The 20028-nt window shown below is 34.0% G+C and overlaps 1 protein-coding gene across 3 annotated transcripts in view; it reads right to left on the minus strand.

Annotated features, from left to right (window-relative positions):
- Positions 1-20028, minus strand: part of CNTLN (centlein) — a 187176-nt gene that overhangs the window by 114069 nt on the left and 53079 nt on the right. For all 3 annotated transcript variants that reach the window (XM_052701101.1, XM_052701102.1, XM_052701103.1), the window contains 3 exons: positions 17597-17730; positions 12838-13000; positions 5080-5268 (listed from right to left, as the gene is read on the minus strand). In XM_052701101.1, coding sequence (XP_052557061.1) covers positions 5080-5268; positions 12838-13000; positions 17597-17730 — 486 coding nt within the window. The remainder of the gene's footprint in view (positions 1-5079; positions 5269-12837; positions 13001-17596; positions 17731-20028) is intronic.

Below are 20028 nucleotides of genomic sequence, written 5' to 3' on the forward strand. Positions count from 1 at the left end.
TATAGTTACGTAGTACAAATACTGAAGAAATATTTAAGTATGGACCAATTTAACTTTGCAAGTTGCAGTCTTCATCCACTATTATAAATCTTCATATATTATAAACCTATTCTCCAAGGAACTGACAGCTTGCAATTTAGAAGAGTACAACCATTCAAAAATCTTAGTCATCTGGTCCAACCCTTGATACAGCAGAGCCAACCTCAGCAGGCTGGCTAGAAAAATGTCCACAAAAATCTCCCAGAAGAAGAATCCAGTCTCTCTGGACAATAGAGCTGTATTGCACACAAAGTTAAGAAGTGCTTCCTGTTGCTCAAGTCAGAAAATCTTATGCTGCAGTTTGTGCCCACTGACTCTTATCCTGGCACCATACAGCACTGAAAAGACTATCTCTTCACATATTTATACCCTGATGAGGTGCTCCTTGAGCCTCCTCTTCTTCAGGCTCAACTGCCCCAGCTCTACCAGACTCTCCTCAGAGGAAAGGTGTTCTGGTTCCATTTTCAACTTGGTAGCCCTGGACTGCTTCTGGTATGTCTAAGGTCTCTGATACACTGGGGGCCAGAAATGGACACAGCACCCCAAGTGCAGTCTCACTAGAGCCGAGCACAGGGCAAGAATCCCCTCTTTTATCTACTGGTAATGTTTTGTAATACTTCTTAGTTGATTAAAAAACTGCCTTTGATGATCTTTGTGATCAATTTCAGTACTTACACAATGAAATGAATAGTTCTAAAAAATGGAAGATATTTTATGGAAAGCTTTGTCCTATAGGAGGTGAAAGACAAACTTCTTAGACAAACAAATTAAACAGATAAAGTACACCTAAGCAGGTGTAACATTGAAAGCATTTTGTTACAGATTTGTTTTGGTAATTAAAATGTTCCCAATTTATTAAACAAAATTTACAGCAACATACTTCTAACAGGATATTATCCTCTTGATATACTGCGTCAGTAGGAAGACAAAGAAAATTAATCCTCAAAATATTCATATTACAGTACTGCATGTAAGTATGCTGGGCAAAATAGAGAACAACTAAAATAAAAGAGAATTACTCAAATTGATTTCTTTCTTTTTACCACTTCAATCAAAATCAGTATGTGTGATATACATAAATAAACTGAAATTAGTGAAATACTCATAGAAAACCAGTAATTATTACCCTTAATAAATGGAAACTGAGACAGTCTGCATAGTACGTCTGATGATATAAAATCTATTTTTTTTCCAGACTAAATTATAACTTCAACAGTAAGACAACTACAAATACCGGGAGAAAAAAAAACAAAAACAAACAAACAAACAAAAAACTTTCTTACATAACACTGATCTATAATCTTCTTGGTTTGTGAAAATCTGTTGAGGGTGTACTAATACTACTGGCACAGACAGCATGTTCAAAAAAATGTTGAGCAAGCCACTAATCTCAACCTGCTCAAAAAATTAGTACTTTATGATAGAAATGTAACTGCAATTTAATCCAATTTTCCAATTTCATTTAAGAAGAACTGCTTTCAAAAAACAGTAACAAGAAAAGTTGGTAGATGCATACATTTCCTCTTAACTCCAAATTCACCCTGTTCCATTGATGCTGCAATCAAGAGACAGCAGTTAAGAGGTCTGCTAAACCTAACAGGTCCCAGAATTAACAATAGATAATAAATTTTTTTTCCCCTTGTAGAATCTACAGCTGTGTAAGTACACAATAGTCACAACAGTCACTATCTTTCCAAAGCCAAAAGGTATTTAATCCAAAAGGTAGAGGTTATTAGGTTATTAATTAAAAGGTTATTAATTAAAAGGTTATTAATTTTATTACTATTACAATATTTGCCTGTCATCAGAATGCACTCAACAAGGGATATTACAACACTTCTCAGAAAGGCATACTCATGTCTTTCTGTCAGAACACAATTTGGAATATTTGTTATAGAGGAATGAAAAAATGTTAGTTAATACAAAACATTAAGTATCTTGAATGTATCTTGTTCAGTAACCACAATTAGTTACTATGCATCATTCCCCTATGATGATGCAGCTTTTTAACACTAACCATTAGTTCCATCCCAGCCTGGACTAAGAGTGATCTACTGAAAAAAAGACGCTTTGTACACTACATTTAGCTTACTATATAAGCACATATACTTCTCATCACAGCAGGTACAGAGAAGGGCAAAAAAAAAAACAGTGGAAGAACTGGTGCACCTCTTCTATAAAGAAAGGCTAAAGCAGGTGGGATTGTTCAGCCTGCAGAAGGAAAGACCATAGGGAAACCTCTCCGCAGTCCCTTAGTTCTTGAGGGGAGCTTATAAGAAAGATGGAGAGAGACTTTTTACACAGTCTGATAGTGACAGGACAAAGAGAAACAGTTACAAGCTAAAAGGGGAAAGTTTAGATTAGATATAAGTAAGAGGTTTTTCACTTCACAGGTGATGAGGCACTGGAATAGGTTGCCCAGAGAAGCTGCAAATGCCCTATCCCTGGAGGCGATCAAGTCCAAGTTTAATGGAGCAATCTGGTCTTGTGGGTGGCAATGCTGCCCATGGCAGGCTGGATTGGATGAGATTATCTTTAATAGACTCTTCCAATTCAAATGATTCTACATATGTCTCCTTTTGTTATCACTGGTAAGTATTTGACTGAGCTTGTGACAGATCACATAAATCACAACTGTTTCTACAGATGGACAGACTGAACCTATATTCACTAACAGGAGTGAATTTTTGGTGCAGTTTCTCTGAACAGTTTAACAAGTACACCGTTTCAAACATACTGGGACCAAGGAGAGTTCCACAGAGCCTAAATGCTGATACATGACCCAAATGAGAGTATACCACAGAGCCAAGAGAAGGACAGACAAGCAAAATACACTTGCATCCATATTTATCACTCAGCTAGTTAGGAGTGCTCCATATTTGGATTCTAATTTACACAGTCCATACTGGTTAACATACTTCAAGTTCAGATGCCACCACAAGAAGGCACAGACTAAATCAACAAAGCTTACAGTAACAACACACACTAGATTAAATTCATTTAAAACATCTAAAGGAAATGAAATGTAAAGTAGAGCTGATGACTGTAGGCTGTTATTAGCCTGTAAAATATTACTCAGAAATTTCCTGAAGTTCTTTAAAGAAGTAAACGAGATCCTTGCTAGCAATAAAATTTGCTAATATTACTAAACTATTCAGGATAATACAGACAAAAGCTAATGCCAAAGATTTACACCAGATTCAGTTGGGACACAATCTGACTGTGTAATTAACTTTGAGGCAATATCAAGTCAGACCACTGACAAACTGCAAAAACTTCTTGAGATCAGTTATATTTCTAAAGTTTCAAGAAAATATCTATCAAAGCATTCTAAAAGAAACAAAAAAGGTTAAGGATGTATTAAAAATGTGAACAAAGAAAGACTTCCACTTTATCCATTTTATCATTTGTAAAACAAAATCATCAAATAAAGAGGAAGTTCAAAAATCTTATAAAAAAGAGGTTAAGAATCTTAAGTAATCTTAAACACTGAATTAATACTTTGGATAAAATTAGAATAACTCTAAAATGACCATTAAGAACAAATCCAGGGAGATATTATATTCTTATGCTTTAAAGTAGATTATTACTGACATAAACTTTTAAGAACTAAACAGTATGCTTTTTTATCATCTAAGCTTCTTTGTGTTCATGAATACAATCTTTGGTTACAGATCTACATTACCAATCCAAGCTAAGTTTTGCATTTAACAAATCTATCACCTTCAGAAGTTTGCTCTCCCAAAAATGATAGATAGAAAATACAAAATATGTAAGTATATTTCACTGAAAAAAAATGGAAGAAATCAAGCAGAAGAGATTACAATATCATTGTGGGAAGATTTGCACAGAATCATAGAGTCACAGAATTAGTTAGGTTGGAAAAGATCTTCAAGATCATCAAATCCAACTGTCAAGCTAACACTTCCAAATCTATTATTAAATCAGGTCCCTATATGCTATGTTCATGTGTCTATTGAACAATTTCCAAGGATGGTAACTCCCACTTCCTGGGCAACCGGTTCCAAAACTCAAACTCACCTTTTCCATGAAATAATATCCAATCTAAATATCTAAATCCTAATATCCAATCTAAACCTGGTGCAAACTGGGGCCATGCTCTCATACCTTATCACTAGTCACCTGAATAAAGAGGCTAGCACCCTCCTTGTTGCAACCTCTTCTCAGGCTCTCCTTACAGAGTAATGAACTCTCCTCTCATTCTCCTCCAGACTGAACAACCCCAATTCCATCAGCTGTTCCCCATAACTCTCATTTTCTAGTCCCTTCACCAGCTTCAGTGCTCTTTTCTGACCCATTCCTGCAACTCAACATCTTCCTAGTAATGAGGGGACAAAACCAAACAGGCTACTGAAGGTGCAGTCTCAGGAGAGCTGCCTACAGACAATCACTTCCCCAGTGTTGCTGGCAACACTGCTTCTTCTTAAGTCATAAAACATCAGAAAATGGCCTTTGGAAAATGTCAAGTGTAAGTGTAAGATCCAGCAAATTACAAAGCTGGAAGCATATTAGTGAAAGATTTATTATAATACTTCCAAATGATACGCTAACCCTTAGAGATTTTTAAACAAATCTATCTTTCTACCAAAATACTTTCTTTATATATCATCTAAAGTTTATTTCCATGGTCAGGAACAACACAACAAATGAAGACCCATACATTTCATTTTCACAGAGAAAATGCAAAAAATTCACTTTTTTTTTTCCAGGAATAAAAGCATTTTGGTTTTGTGTTTATTTTTTGGTGTATTTCATAGCTTTGTTAGAGCAAAAACATAAGAGTTTGGATGAATATAGACACTACTACTCAGTTTTTTTTTCCTAGGGCAGATACAATTTACTTGCAAAATACCGTTAGCAAAAGCAGAATATCACAGAACTGCAGATGCACAATAACACATTTTTTCCTTAAAAAACAAACCAAGAAAACCCTCTGCAATTTCCTATTAAACTGCTTTGTCCAGAAACTTAATTTAAAACTAGAAGAAATAACTTGTGTTATTCCAGAAGTGGTCTAACCTGTAAGTCATGAGAAGAATTCTGATGTAACATATTCAAAGCATCGTGAGCCTGCTGAAGCTGTTCCTGTAACTGACAAATCTTCTGATCTTTTCCAAGTAACTGATCCTGAAGAGAGGCATACCTTTGTTGCAGCTGAATTTCATTTGTTTTTAAAGTTTCAAAACACAAAGTCAATTCATTATAAAGCTGTAAGGAGAAAAAAAAAAAAAATTAAAAATAACAGGGAGAGTGATAAAAATGAAGGCAGAAATGTAAATGCAAGAGAAAAGGAGAGGGAGAATAATTTATGTAATTTCGAGACAAAGATCACCTTCTCTTTGGACAATCGTTTCTTATTTCATGTCCATATGCATCACAGCATGCTCTAAACACTGGAAAACAGTGATTGTAACAAACTCTAAGTTTCAAACAAGTTTTTCCAGATATATACATATTACATCATATTACATCAGAATACTAGCAGTTTCAAGTGCTTTTTCATGGCATTTACTAACAAAAATAGACCTAGAAAACCTTTTTTTCTTTTTTTTTTTTTTTTTTTTTTTTAGTATGCTATATAAAATGTAGAGAGAAAAAATACCACTTATTTTTTAATAGAAGTTGGAAAAAAAAAATGAAGCATCTTTCCTGGGAATGACATTAAAGGATTGAGAATACAAATAACATCCTTGTCTTATGTAGAATATTTTGATATTTAAAAAACACACATTTTTAATATCTGTTGGATAGCAGTACACTGAATCCACTAATGTCCCAGCACTTTGTAGGAACTGAAAAATAGCTGTTTAAATAATCATTCTGGGAGAATTTTTTCATACAAGCTATAAAACCCAAAATTGCTATTAGAAGTTGTTATCCCTGTGGCTGTTCAAACAGATCTTGATGGAACCAGAATATCGCAAATATTCTGCAGTTACTTTATAGGACATTCCATATGCATTAACAAATTCTAGAACTACACCTAAGTAATAACAAGCACTATGTGCCTTGCAGCTTACAAGAGTAACTTATTTCATGAAAATAAGAGAACACCTATTCCACCCCTCCACTTTCACATTTTTAATATAAAGATATGAGGCCTTATAAACAAAATCACATTTTCTTTAAAGGAAAAAAAAAAAAAAACAAAACAAAAACAAACAAACAAAAAAAACCAAAAACAAAAAAGAAAGAAAGAAAGAAACAAACAAACAAACCTTGAAAAATAAGCCTGTAGCTGAATAAACAGCAGTTTCCATACTGAAGGGAAGTTTATATATACTACTCAAACCTACATTCTTCCCTTCTTTCATTGCAGTTCTTTATTTCTTTGCAAGCTCTTTTTCTCCAAATGAACAATTTCCCTCTATTTATTCTACAATGAAATAACCTGTGCAAGACATGCACTTCTGCAGCTAGCAGTTTGGAAAGCCCATTTCTGCCGTTCACCCAAAAGAAACTAATTAAATATTAAAATCAGAAACATAGAGGCTATCCATATTTTTTAATGGCAGTTGTTTTACAACTAAAAACGTTACTTTACTCTTCATCTTAGTCTTTGTCTTGTTGCCTTTACTTGAATGATACACTTTGTTGTCAACTTACATAGCATAGGATTAAAACCCTTTGGAAAAAGAATCTATTACATTTGGAAACTGTCTACCTATCGCTCTGTAGGAGATTTGGAAACAATGAACCTCATTCCTTTCCTTCTTCCTATCATCTTCTACTCCTAATGACTCCCAAAGGACAAAGTAATTACATCTTGCCTATTCCCAAAACAGATTAGAAATCATGTCTCCTAGGCAAAATTAATTCTGTGCCCAGATACATTGATAATTTTCAGCCTTAAAAAAATGGAACTTTACATTGAAATTTCTATGCCTACTGAATTTTTCTTATTATTTAAGATAGTTTCATCATCTCTGGAAACTGAAGTTCACGATTAGGCAATTGATTGTGGAAATAAGTATTTCATAGGAAAATAAACAGTTTATTTATCAAAAACATGCATTTTTAGATAACGTCTTTCCAAATGTATGGAACATCAAGACACAATTACTTCCAGCAATAGCTATATAAGCTCATTAGCTAGATCATACTGAAATGACAATTTGCTGGTTTTATGTCTAGCAGCACTTAAGTGGTCATAATTACAGTATCTGAAAGGTAGCATCCTAGTAAGATGAATGGAGAACATCAAAAATATGATGCTTTTTTTCAGCTGGCAGACACATCCCCCAGTGTAGCCAATGCATAATTTTGGTAGTAAGTATGCGTCAGGACAAGACTAATAGCATATCTTTTTACTTGCATAAACTTTTCCAATCTCCCCTGCTTTGAAAACAACAATAACTAAACACAAAGATTTGAAGTATAAAACTAGCTAAAAGAGATGTGCACAGGATTCACAGAATTTTTACTCTTTTTACACTGTTATATGCATTTTTTCAAATAACATCAATGCACTAGCTTACAGGAGTGAGATTAAACAAAAAGTGTTTAACACCAGGAAATTTCAAAATTAAAATTAAATAAAAATAGGTTTATCTACCGCTCAGAGATAAGTGTCCAGATTTCAGGTTAGCTCCTAGTCTTCTCATTTATTGCCATCATCGTTTTGTGGATTTAATAAATGCTTAAGCTTTGGTATAGGATTATACAGGTATTTTCTGCTCATTTTGCAATTAGTTTGGAAGAAACACCTGAGCCACGCAGCAATAAGTGCATTCTTGAACATACAAAATTGAATACTATAGGTCAAATAGGTCTGCATTTAAAAAAATGCAAAAATTCATGTGTAGAGGTGACAATGTGTAAAAGACTAGAGGATCTGAGAAAGAACATTGACTAGAAAAAAAGAAGACAAAAATACTATACATTATTTATATCAGAACAAGTAATTTTCAGAGAAAAGAGTGAAACATGCACTTAAAAAGTAAGTAGTTGCACCTCACGATTGTTAATAAGATGTGAGATTTGATGAGAAAATTGTTCAATCCCCAAGACAAGATATAAAAATATTTCTGTTTATAGGGCAGAAGAAAAGATTTAAAGCCCTTCCTTATAAATATACATGTACAACATAGAAAAATGGCATTAGCCATTAAATACATGTGATAGCAAGTTAGATCAGGCCAAAGGCTGAGAAATCCCAATAAAAGCTAATAAAACTAGGTAGTTCACCCATGTAACTTACCAGACAGTATATTAGCCACAGTCATAGTGCAACTGAAAAAAAAATTGTGAAAAATTTGGCAGAATTGATGAATGCATTATAGAAGTATGCAGGATTTATTTTAAACTAGGTCTAGACTGGTCCTTTGTACTGAATGCAATTAACAGCTGCAACACATTTTCCAGTTCTGTTTAGTCAAAGGATTATTTAGTTAATTCTCAAAGATTTTTCTGTGATATCAACTAAAGTACAGAAAGTGAGGATAGCTAAGAGATTTCTTTCAAAAGTATATCCTTGTGAGGATCTAACACACTTGAATACATCTGCTCATTAAAATGCAACAGTAATCAATTATATAAAATGATAAAACAATTATATAAAACAATAAAACTATATATATATATATATATATGACATGTATAAAATATTATCTTACATTAAACACTTAACAAAATGTTCACCCCTTCAAATACTGCACATCACTGCAGAGACCTGAGGAAACAAATGCTAACTTTTAGTTAGCAAATTACTAGTTAGTAATACTGGACATGAAATTAAGAAATAAATGGGAAAAAAAAGTCTAAATTAAGACAAAGTAATACTATAAGGGAAACTACTATGGTACTGTCACTAGAAAGTCATGTCACTAGATCACAGTATTGAAGGAGAATTCCAGGAGAATAAGGACAGAAACCAGCTGGAGGAGTTCTTGAATGAAACTGAAGAGGCACTCCAGACTACACACAGAACATTCACTGCACTGTACTAGGTCTGCCTGGGATAGAATTCACTTTCTTCAGAGAGGCCTGTCTGGTGCTGTCAATTTCACACCACTATTTTGGCTACCGACAAGCAGCGCTGCACAGCAACAAGGCTGGCTCTACAGCACCTCTCAACCTGACCCTGAAGGTCAGCAGGCTGCAGAGAGCAAGAGAAAGGTTGAGAATACAGCCAGGGCAACTGACCTAAATCAACAAAAATTATACTCCATAACATAAGACTTCAATCTCAGAAACATAAGCTATCTTCTCTGCACAGATTGGAGTGGATATTCAGCAGGGTTGTAATGGACATCAAATTGGTTAATGCAGGAAAACGTTAACAGTGCAGTTTTAAAACCTTCATTGTGAGCCCAATCTGATTAGTCAAAAAAACTCAGCAATATTAAAATATAATTAATCTAAATCTAAAAAAAAACTTCAATAAGTTTAATTTTAAGATTTTTCTTTGTATGTCTTTTCTTGTACACTCCACACAGGATTTTTCAGATATTAAGAATATTACTCGTGAGTGCAGAGTTTATCATCATCATGACAAATTTATAGTCTATACAGAATTTCTTCACTTTTAGCAGGTTGAAAGTGTCTATAAAATAAGGTGTGGGGGGCAGAATGGCGAGGACGGACTCTTTTCAGTGGTGAGTGGAGACAGGACAAGGGGAAACATCCAGAAACTGCAGCATAGGAAGTTCTGCACAAATGTGCGCAAGAACTTCTTTACAGTGAGGTGACGGAGCACTGGAACAGGCTGCCCAGGGAGGTGGTGGAGTCTCCTTCTCTGGAGATGTTGAAGACCTGCCTGGATGCCTACCTGTGCGACCTGCTGTAGGGAACCTGCTTTGGCAGGGGGGTTGGACTCGATCTCTGGAGGTCCCTTCCAACCCCTACAATTCTGTGATTCTATGATTCTGTGATCTTATCATAAAACTCACTTGATAGTAAGGAAACAATACTAGTAGAGTTTGGTACAGAATAAATAAATAGAATAACCTAATCAACAAACCTCCGAACACCAGAAAACAGTGTAATAGATGGAACTAAAATGCAATGTGATCATAAATAAAGATATAAATAAGTTCCTGAAAGCTTTCACCTAGAAAGTCAACTAACAAGATGATCATTCACTTACCAACGATGTAACCTTTAGTACATTTAACTTCCAACTCATGGAAGAAACCGTTATTACTAATATTTATATATGTTTTTGGTTTTAGATTTTATTTTGTGGATTCAATGCTACTTGAATAAGTACATAGATATGATTTTTTTTAACTATGTTTAAATGTTCCTGCAGTCCTGAAAAAGACTGTTAGTGGTGAAATTTAACCTTAAGCTAGCAAAGCCAGTAACTTCAAATTCTGATTACAATTTCTTGGACTTAAAAGAAAGCAAACTATATCCCTAGACTAACTGCATGAAAAGGACTGGCAAAGTCAACTGCAGGCAGAAAATTAAATACAACATCTGAAAATGCATCTGATGCTATATTCTTTTCATCTACCTTCAATAGACTTGATGCAAATTTTTGTGATGCCTCACAACTGAAAAAATCTTACTGTTTTGTATTTACCCAAAAATCTACTACTGAGCATTGCTTTTCTTCATTGTATGTACCTACTTGTACCAAAACCACAATATTCTTATTTGTTGTTTCAGGGGCTAAGTTTCAGTGCACTAATTATCATTTCCTATTTAACGACAAATAATGATATTTCCATCTCACTAAAAGGGCTTTTCACAAAGAGATTTTTAATCAGCACAATTAACATATAACCTTACGGCTACATCAGATCAAGAGAAAGTACTGCGTTATACAAACAAAGGCCCTAAATTGTAAATTCCAGAAAACTGTGATAAGCCAGCTAAGGAGTTCAGAATCTCTTCTTGTCTTATTATCCTTATTATTGATTGAAGTATCTCCACCTTGAAATTGTCAGTGAGGACAAATCTATTGAGTCTCATTAAATCCAGCACAGGAATGAAGTCCCCTGAGTATGTGGGACCACTAAACCAGATGCTATGCATTTTAGAAAAATATTCCCTATCCTTGACAATGAGAACTATAGCTGTAATATGAAACAGGTATCAGTTTGTTTCCATAGATATTATAACATAAAAGAGTTATTGTAGAACATGGCACCCTTAAAGTCTGCATTAAAATAAATTTAAAAAAGAAAAGGAAAAGGTATCTGTATGTCAAGTCAATGTAACCTGATGAAACAGATTACAGATCTTCACGTGTATACGTTGCCCACTATAGCTTGACTTGGAAGAGAATTGTAGTCCTCAGTGGATTTATACATAATCCAGTGCAAGTTCATGACCTTGATCTCGGTTAAACAGAAAGATATTTTCTTCACTCAGTCTATTGCTTCATACTACCCACATCAACATCGGTGCAAAGAGCAGTTGTTCCTAAATGGCAGACTGCTACAACAAACTTGGAGTACGTCAGCCAGCCACACTGCCTCAGCTATAGCATGTACTGCCTATCTGACCATTAACAAAGAGGTCATTGATCTTGCTGTAAGGGACAATATATCATAGGATGTACCTGCTGATAGGCTCGATGCCATTTGGAGCAGTTAGAAAATATTCCTTTGTGAATGTCTATGGAGTAGCTAACACACCCTTATCTAGCTGTTGCAGCCAGCATATTACTAACACACAGAAAACAGAACACACATTTGTCCACAACTGTTCGCCTTTCTCATTCAATGAAAAAACAGGCATTTGAATCATTTTTATAGACATTGAATTTTCCAAATGCCTCCTGTGACTTCAGAAGACCTTACCACTTGGGAACTACATGTTCCTTTGAAGAAATTATAGTTTGATATTTTGTACAGTTTACTAGTCAGAAGTATATAACAGGATGTTATGGTAAAGGAAAAAACTTTTCTGCTCCAAAGTTCTGTTGACTGAATTTGACAAACAAATTAGAAGATCTATTATGCTCTGATTTAAGGAGCTCACTTTCTTGGGGCATATTTTTATTTAAAAAAAAAAAAAAGAAAAAAAGATTTTTTCATGCCATCTTAAATGTTTTGAGAAATGCTAAAAGACAGTCTGTCCACCCGTATCACAACAGTCATTTATCAGAATACTTGGGTTGTCTTCTCCCAGCTTAAGATGTAAACCTCACTCCTATCACTCCTCTATGTTAGGAGAAAGAAATGAATTCAGACATTCTAAAAAAAGAAAGATTTTAGGGTTATCTGTGCGTTGAAATCAGTGCCTTGTCTTCAGTATTACAATATTCTTACTTTCCTTTTATCATTAAGTAAGCAGAAGCCTTAAGTTCTGCTGTGAGCCAGCTTTCTGAACCAGCCATGAATTCTGAGCTAAGCCTAGGTTAGAAGAGGCTTGGCCTCTGGCAGTGCCAGCATACCTATCAATTTTCCATAGGACAGTAACTTACACTAGCAAAATATTTTTCACAGGAAAATTTCCCCAACTGCTGTACTGGCAAAACCACTATTATGCAGAGTAAATTTAACTCTTGAGACTGTTTTAAAAACCTAATTGAAGCCTCTAAGAGAGAAGATAAAAAAAAAATCTAGATATACAGAGAAGCTGATATGCTTCTCACTTCTTCTATATCTGTTCAGATGTAAGTAAATCATTAATTCAATATACAGAAGAGACCATAGCTGCTGGAATGTAATTAGGCCAAGAAACCCTGTTACTCCAACAAACACATTTAGTAAACAAAGATCCTGAGTTCCAAAGGACACACCCCTACACAGTGCTTTCATTCCTTATTGTACTATTCATTTCTATGGATAGTACTATGAACCTTGTGACAGTAAAACATACTTTTTGATATGATATTGCTTCAGTTGTGTGCACATCTTCCTGTTCCTTCAGTACTTTTTGTGTGTCAGTATTAAGAGTCTGAAGCTGCTGTATCAGTTGAGCCTGCTGTACCATATGTGCAATGTTTTGTTTGTAAAGATTCTGCAGCTCCTGTAACTCCTTCCTGTGCAAAGCAAGCAATAGAGAGAAATTAAGAAAAGGACAACAATAATCTCTATTAAACAACTGTGTTCAAATAGTTTTATTGAAGATAACAAGGTCCTTATTTTTAATTTTTTTTCTGCCAATTGCCTTATAAAAAACAGAAGTTACAGATAAAATATTTACCATATACTTTCGTAAAATATCTACAGAACAATTAATTTTCAAAAGGGAACATCTTTCAATTTCTTTCTAAGGCTGTAACTGCTCTGAAATAAATGGATTTTCATTACTGCATCAACACTTTCTAGTCAATATTTACTTAACTCTTAAGCTGTTAAGTGTCAAAATGTAAAATATTTGTAAAACACATAGACTGTGAAGTGTTGTTTTTTTTTTAAACGAGAACTGACAGAAAATAAAGATAAAAGCTTTTCTTAATTTGCATGTATGTAATATAATTCTCTTTCCTGAAATGCATCTACATCTTGGACATATGAAGTACATCTTCTGACAAACTGGTTTTGTCTGTGATAACAGCAAACCTTAAAGACCATAAATAAAGAGAGTTTGGTGTGTACTGCATTACACAATGTCTGCTTTGAAAGTAATGCCTCCTATTTTATTAGTTGTCCCATAACGTCAGAGGCAGATGTTGATGGTACGGAAGTAGAGACTGAACCTTCCCACTAATCTTCCATCACATTTTCTTACTGTCTGACAAAATGGCATCTGTCATGGAAGCGCATATGAAGTAAAGGTGTGGAATTGAATTCCTCCATGCAGTTAAAATGGCAGCCACTGACAGTCACTGACACTTACTGAATATGTCTGGAAATTAAACAGTGGGCGTGAACACAGTAAGGTGGTGGCTGGTGAGTTTCAGCCATGGCAGAGACATGGAAGTCTAGCCATGTTCCACACAGCCATGAAGATTTTTAGGAGCACAGCACACAGACTTTATTTCATTGTTGTCAAAAATTCATAGCTAACGTTGTCATGATGGTGACTGTGTGAAAAAAATCTTGTTTTGTAGCTGAGAATTTGCTCTATTAAATAACATTGTGATCTTTGTTGTCATTAAATAAACAGGATACATTAAATAATTAAATCAATAGGAGACATTATTTTCAGAGCAACGCACATAACAATTAAAGTTCTACAAACATATTAGTAGTAATTGAGTTCTAGTGAAACCATAGGCTATAAAACGTAATTAAAAACTTGGAATATTTACAATCGTGAAATGATAACTTTATAAATTTATCCCTCCAACTAAGTTTTGTTATAATACTAATGCCCTCAAAGGATGATAATAATAATAATAACAACAACAGCATCTAATACCCTCACTCGGTGAACTCCAAAATATAGGTGACTTCTCTTTGCCTATAATTAACAAGAATTATAATTATATTTGAATAATATTGTCGGACGTGCCCAAAGATTACTGTAACAAAAGATAAGCATCAGTAACAACTGTTGTGTGAATTCCTGAGAAATCACAGAATGAGAAAGCAACTATTCTCATTTAGGGTACTTTAAAAAAACACAACACTACATAATACACTGATGCCTTTGCTAAGTAGTACATCATCTGAATAATTACAGAACTGCAACCACAGAGTCATCTAGACAACGTCACACACACACACACACACACAAAAACGGACATGCTTACTTTACAGTATTCAAGTCTTACTGTTTTCAATGAGATATAAAGTAGCATCTCAAAAACAGCCATGGTAGAAATGCAGCAAGGACTCTGTGAATCAAAACAGAAGTACAGGTGCAATATGTACTTCATATATATTAATTTGTTTCTGTTCATAAGCACAATCACTGAAATAGAGACATATATTAGCACTTGTCACATCTTGTTTGGTTGGAAATCTAACGTACACTTAAGTATCATCTCCAAGATGGTGAACATATACTAGAAAATGCACCATTTTGCACTGCAGTTACAACAGAGACGTTGTTAACTGTGCACAGGTTCTCCAATCAGATCTTCATAAATACTAATAGTATCTATGAATATATGGTGGGTGGGTATAAAGAAGATGCAGTCAGACTCTTCTCAGAGATGGGAAAAGAGAGAAAGAACAAAATCACAAAATCAAACTAGGAAGAATGTTTTTATCTTGTAAACAGAGGCCAAACACTGGAACAGGCTACCCAGAAAGGTTGTGGAGTCTCATTCATTAGAGATTCTCAAACTTAAATATCCCAGGACACTATCCTGGAAAGTCTTCTCGAGCAGTACATAAAATCAATATCATGATAATCAGAAAAACAGTTACAAGATAAAATGAATTTCTGACCAAAATATCTACTAACATGCTTACTCAAATCAACTACTAAGCACTCCACAGAAGGAACACCTGCCTGTTACTGCAGGTTAAGAATGTCAATTGCAACTTAAAATGATACCCCTACATGTGCATGGAACAGAATAAATAATTAAAAATTACAAATTGGATGTAAATTAGGTCATGATAGGCACTACGAATATATATGCCTATATTCACATATGTATCTCACACGTACAACTAAAACATATTCTTTATAGATGTGTACATAATTAGATGTGTATATTCACACATACAAGTGGGACATATACATACAAATGTAAGTACAGGTAATAAAAATGTTGCATACTGTACACACCAAATAGATGCAAATGTAAGCAAAAATTTTCTACCAGCAACACTAAGTGAAAACAGAATATTCTTACAGCTAAGCCCAAAAGCTGAAGACATGTAGGCCTTTTCCCCAACAAACACATCAGGATACACAGAGAAGTGTTTAAATAATAATCTCTACTGTCTACTGATAGTAGACTATTAAAAAGCAACAAAAAAAAAACAACCGACTTTGCTAGAGTAGAATCTCACGATGTATACAATGAGAAATAAAAAAATTACAGAAACCTAAATGAATTCAAATCATAGGGAAAAGCTTGCTTTCAAAAATAGTATTTTTGAACGTCGAAACAGAAGAGCAGAAATAATTCATTTCAGACCCAAAAGATTAATGTAACCTAAGGAGATTTTGCTTGAAACACTGTATTTACCTAATCACTTCCACATTAGCATTTTAGAACTACAGAAAAAACTACAGTCCTTATAGAAACAAAAGTGAAATCTGCTCATTTACAGAGAAAAAGGAGTTTGAGCTGCTGATCCAAAGTTAAACCACTTTTTCTTAGACAAAAACTTTTTCTAAAAATCTTATGAACTGACTTTTGAGCTACAGAAGAAAGATGAGACTAAACAATTTATTTTAAAATTAATATATATACATATTTATTTAACTGCTAAATACAAAACTAAAGAATTCTTACAGGAAAAATAAAACATTATTAAGAAAAGTGCATGACATTGATTGGAATTTCATAAAACTAATTCTAGGAAAGATCTGTATTAAAAACTTATGAAAGAAATGAGAGCATCCCTGCTGAGGGAGTCCTGGGAGTACTGGTGGACGGCAATAGGGACATGAGCCAAGAGTGTACCCTCGCACCCAGAAAGCCAACTGTAGTCTGGCAAGGGCAAGGAGGTGATTCTGTCTCTCTGTTTGGTGCTGGTAAGGCCTCACCTGGAGTAGTACTGCATCTACATGTGGAGTTCTCAATACAAGAGAGACGTGGACCTGTTGTAGTGTATCCAGAGGAAGGCCACAAAAATGATCCAATGGATGGAACACTTCTCTTATGAGGACAGGCTAAAAGAGCTGGGACTGTTCAGCCTGCAGAAGGCTCCAGAGAGACCTGATAGCAGTTTTTTTTCAGTAAATTTTTTTTATTAACCTTGCTTACTTTTTTGAAATTTTGAAAATTGAGAACTCAACCGCTTAGTTTTTTAAATATAAAAATAACTAGATAACACTTCTTCCAGTAATCTTAAATAAATAGTAGAAGATCATGTACTTCAGAGGCATCAAAGATCATATTTCTAGTTGTTTTCAGAAAGATTAATACTGACTCCTTACTGTAAACATATCTCCATTTAAAAAGTAGAACATTCATACAAATGAGCTGCACTCACCAACTGCAGCAATTCAAGCACAGCTTCAGGGAATACTGAAGAGAAGAATGTACAACTTCCTCTCAATCCACTTAAAGGTACCAACCTGACTTCCTTCCTCTACATCATTTTGAGGGCTTCTGTATTATAGTCAATTAATATACTCATTCCTTTCTTCCATTCTTTTCCATATCTCAAAAAATGTGACATTTATCTTCTAATTCCAGTGTAAAAATGAGATGTTTAAGACTTAGAATAAAGCTTAAATCATTTCACTTCAAATTTTTAGCGCAGGCTTATGTAGATTCTTGCTGATTCTATCAGATTTTACTCTAATTAAAAAGTCAAAGACAGGCTTATTTTTTTTTCTATCTTTAGGGCATTTGCAGCCTCCATTTAAATGATTATGTCACTTACATTTTGTTACTTATAGTGGAGATTCATTCTCAAGCCCAGTATTAGTATTAAAGAGTTTGTATTTATTGCTATGCATTCAGACATTTTACATTTTGTGGAAAAGTATGCTATGAAAATGCACTGCTTGATAAGATTCAGAGTTCAAATTAAGTTTCAAACCATGAAATACTTACTTAATCCTGTTCATATCACATTCTTTTTGGGTGAGTTTTTTCTGGTTCACAGCTAGCTGAGATGACAAGTTACTGCATTTACTGCTTAACTCTTTCAGTTGCTCTCTTGCATCTGTTAAATTGGTTTCCAACGTCTGCAAAGGAAACATTTAGAATATATTAAAAGTAACATATAGGAAAGAGTTGAAATTACTAAAAATTATGAATATTATCTATGTGTATATGTATGTGCAGATACATACACATATATAATGATTGCGTCCTAAGCAAATATAAATACATATATATGGATGCGTACATACTTGGAAAACGTGATATTCAGGGAAAAAGGCACGTCAAATTTTAGGTGGACACATACTCTAAGAAGTTTCACCTAACTCATTTGTTGCAGAATAGAATTGCAACTTGCAAAGTAATACAACAGTATTTAACTACTGATCAAACAGTGCTTTTTGCATTGGTATCCAACAGGAAAAAAAGTTACTACTTACAAAAACAGCTGTATTTTTATTGTTTAAAATTCTCCAAAGATCGTACAGTATTTAACACAGGAATAAAAATCCTGGATATAATTTTTTGAGAGATTCCTTGTCAGACTCAGATATTCTGATTTTGCACTTCTAATTCAGAAAAAGAAATGGTAAACAAGGGAAAAAAAATAGAATTGCTCATTGAAAACGAAGTTATAACTCCTTTTTTCTGAAAGCCTAACTGTGGAAGTTAGCACAGTATGAAGATATATCCTGGAAATAGGGACGTGCAGAGCAAGTTCGCTCAACAAAACAAGAATAACATGTCTCTACATGGTGATCTTAACTAGAGTTCTCTGGAAACCTAGGTGCTTAGAATAGCACTTTAGAATCTAAGAAGTTTGTATGATTATTGTGTGATTCTATTCTATGATGTTATGATTCTCCCAGGGTGTTTTGAGGCAAGAATGGAAACAGATACAGTACATCACTATCTAGATCAGAGTTTCAGAGTGTGTCACTGCCTTTAGCCCTACTTCATTATTACACTACTCATAATTACTTATTCTCAGTATGGCAAGTATTCTTGGATTTGTCTATAAATTAAAACAAGTATCTCCTAGTAGGACAGTGTTCCAAATCTTCCACTTAAATATAGGCTTAATTAAAGAAATAAAGAATTGCTCATATTTCCCTTTCACCAATGATATCTCAAATATCAAACTATTCTGAAATGCTGAAATGTAGTTTCCTGACATTATTCACTTAAAACCAGTGAATAATGAATTTCCGCATTTAAAACAGCACGGAAGTTACATATCTGGATGTATCAGAAGGGCACTACAATCAAATTTGTTGAATTTTGACACTAATCATTACATCCTGTTAAAAACAGTAACCTTAATTTGGAGAAATAGCAATGAATAAATGAAATAGAAAAAACTGTGTTTCATGATAACTCTCAGGTTATTACACCTGGTTTCTTCCACTGAGCAGTCACCATTCAATCTTAAAGGCTGGATAACAAAATTTACTGTTTTCAGAGAATAGATTTAGAATGACAGGAGAAAGTTCATTCTATCAACACGTGATGAAGTCTAATAAGGTTAACAATGTAATAAATCAGATAATTTATGGTTTCTCCTGAGTATTGTTTTTATCACACTGGTAAGAAGTTGTGGCTTATGTGAAATGAATATTGCCAACTTGAAATTTTAAAGTTTATTTAAAGTAGCTCACATTTTCTGTGAAAAAATGCTGTCTGTGTATCATCTATACTGCACTAACAAATTGCAGAACTTCTGGTATAAGTTAAATGAAAAAAATCTGATCTCACCAATTCTCAAGTTCGCATCATCCACTGCAGGATAAGATACAAAGAATAGGTAGAAACTGATTTTGTCTGAAATACAACTATATAAAGCTATACAATTGTAGAAATTAAAAACAGCATACCATGAAACAGAAAAATACTGTAATATCATATAGTGAAGCATTCAGTATAATCTTTGTGCACCAGTCAGGAATTCAAGACTATCAAATCCTCTAGACTTCCTACGTTCAATTCCTAAATATTTTCTTTAATTACCTGAATTCACTAATTGCCTTTTAGTTGATACAGTACTTGAGAAAGTAGTTTAATTGTGTAAGCAGGCATACTGAAATGTGAATTTTCCTAAAATTGATTTTCAAATTAATTTGAATTGTACATTTTGACTGATAACAACCAAAATTTTAAAATACTATGAAATATACTAAATTAAATGCTTTTAAAAATGCAGTTTGTCAAAATACCTAGTAGCTCAGTTATATTTAATGCTTGTGCTGGTGATGGTGATGAGAAGATGGTTGGACAAGATGATCTTATAGGTCATTTCCAACCTTGTGATTCTATGATTCTATTTCATGGGGAAGAAAATGCATGTTTCTGAGAAAAATAAAAGCAACAGTAAAGGATATGAT

The sequence above is a fragment of the Tympanuchus pallidicinctus genome, unplaced genomic scaffold (genome assembly GCF_026119805.1).
Source record: "Tympanuchus pallidicinctus isolate F22 unplaced genomic scaffold, pur_lepc_1.0 scaffold4, whole genome shotgun sequence".
NCBI classification, from domain to species: Eukaryota; Metazoa; Chordata; class Aves; order Galliformes; family Phasianidae; genus Tympanuchus; species Tympanuchus pallidicinctus.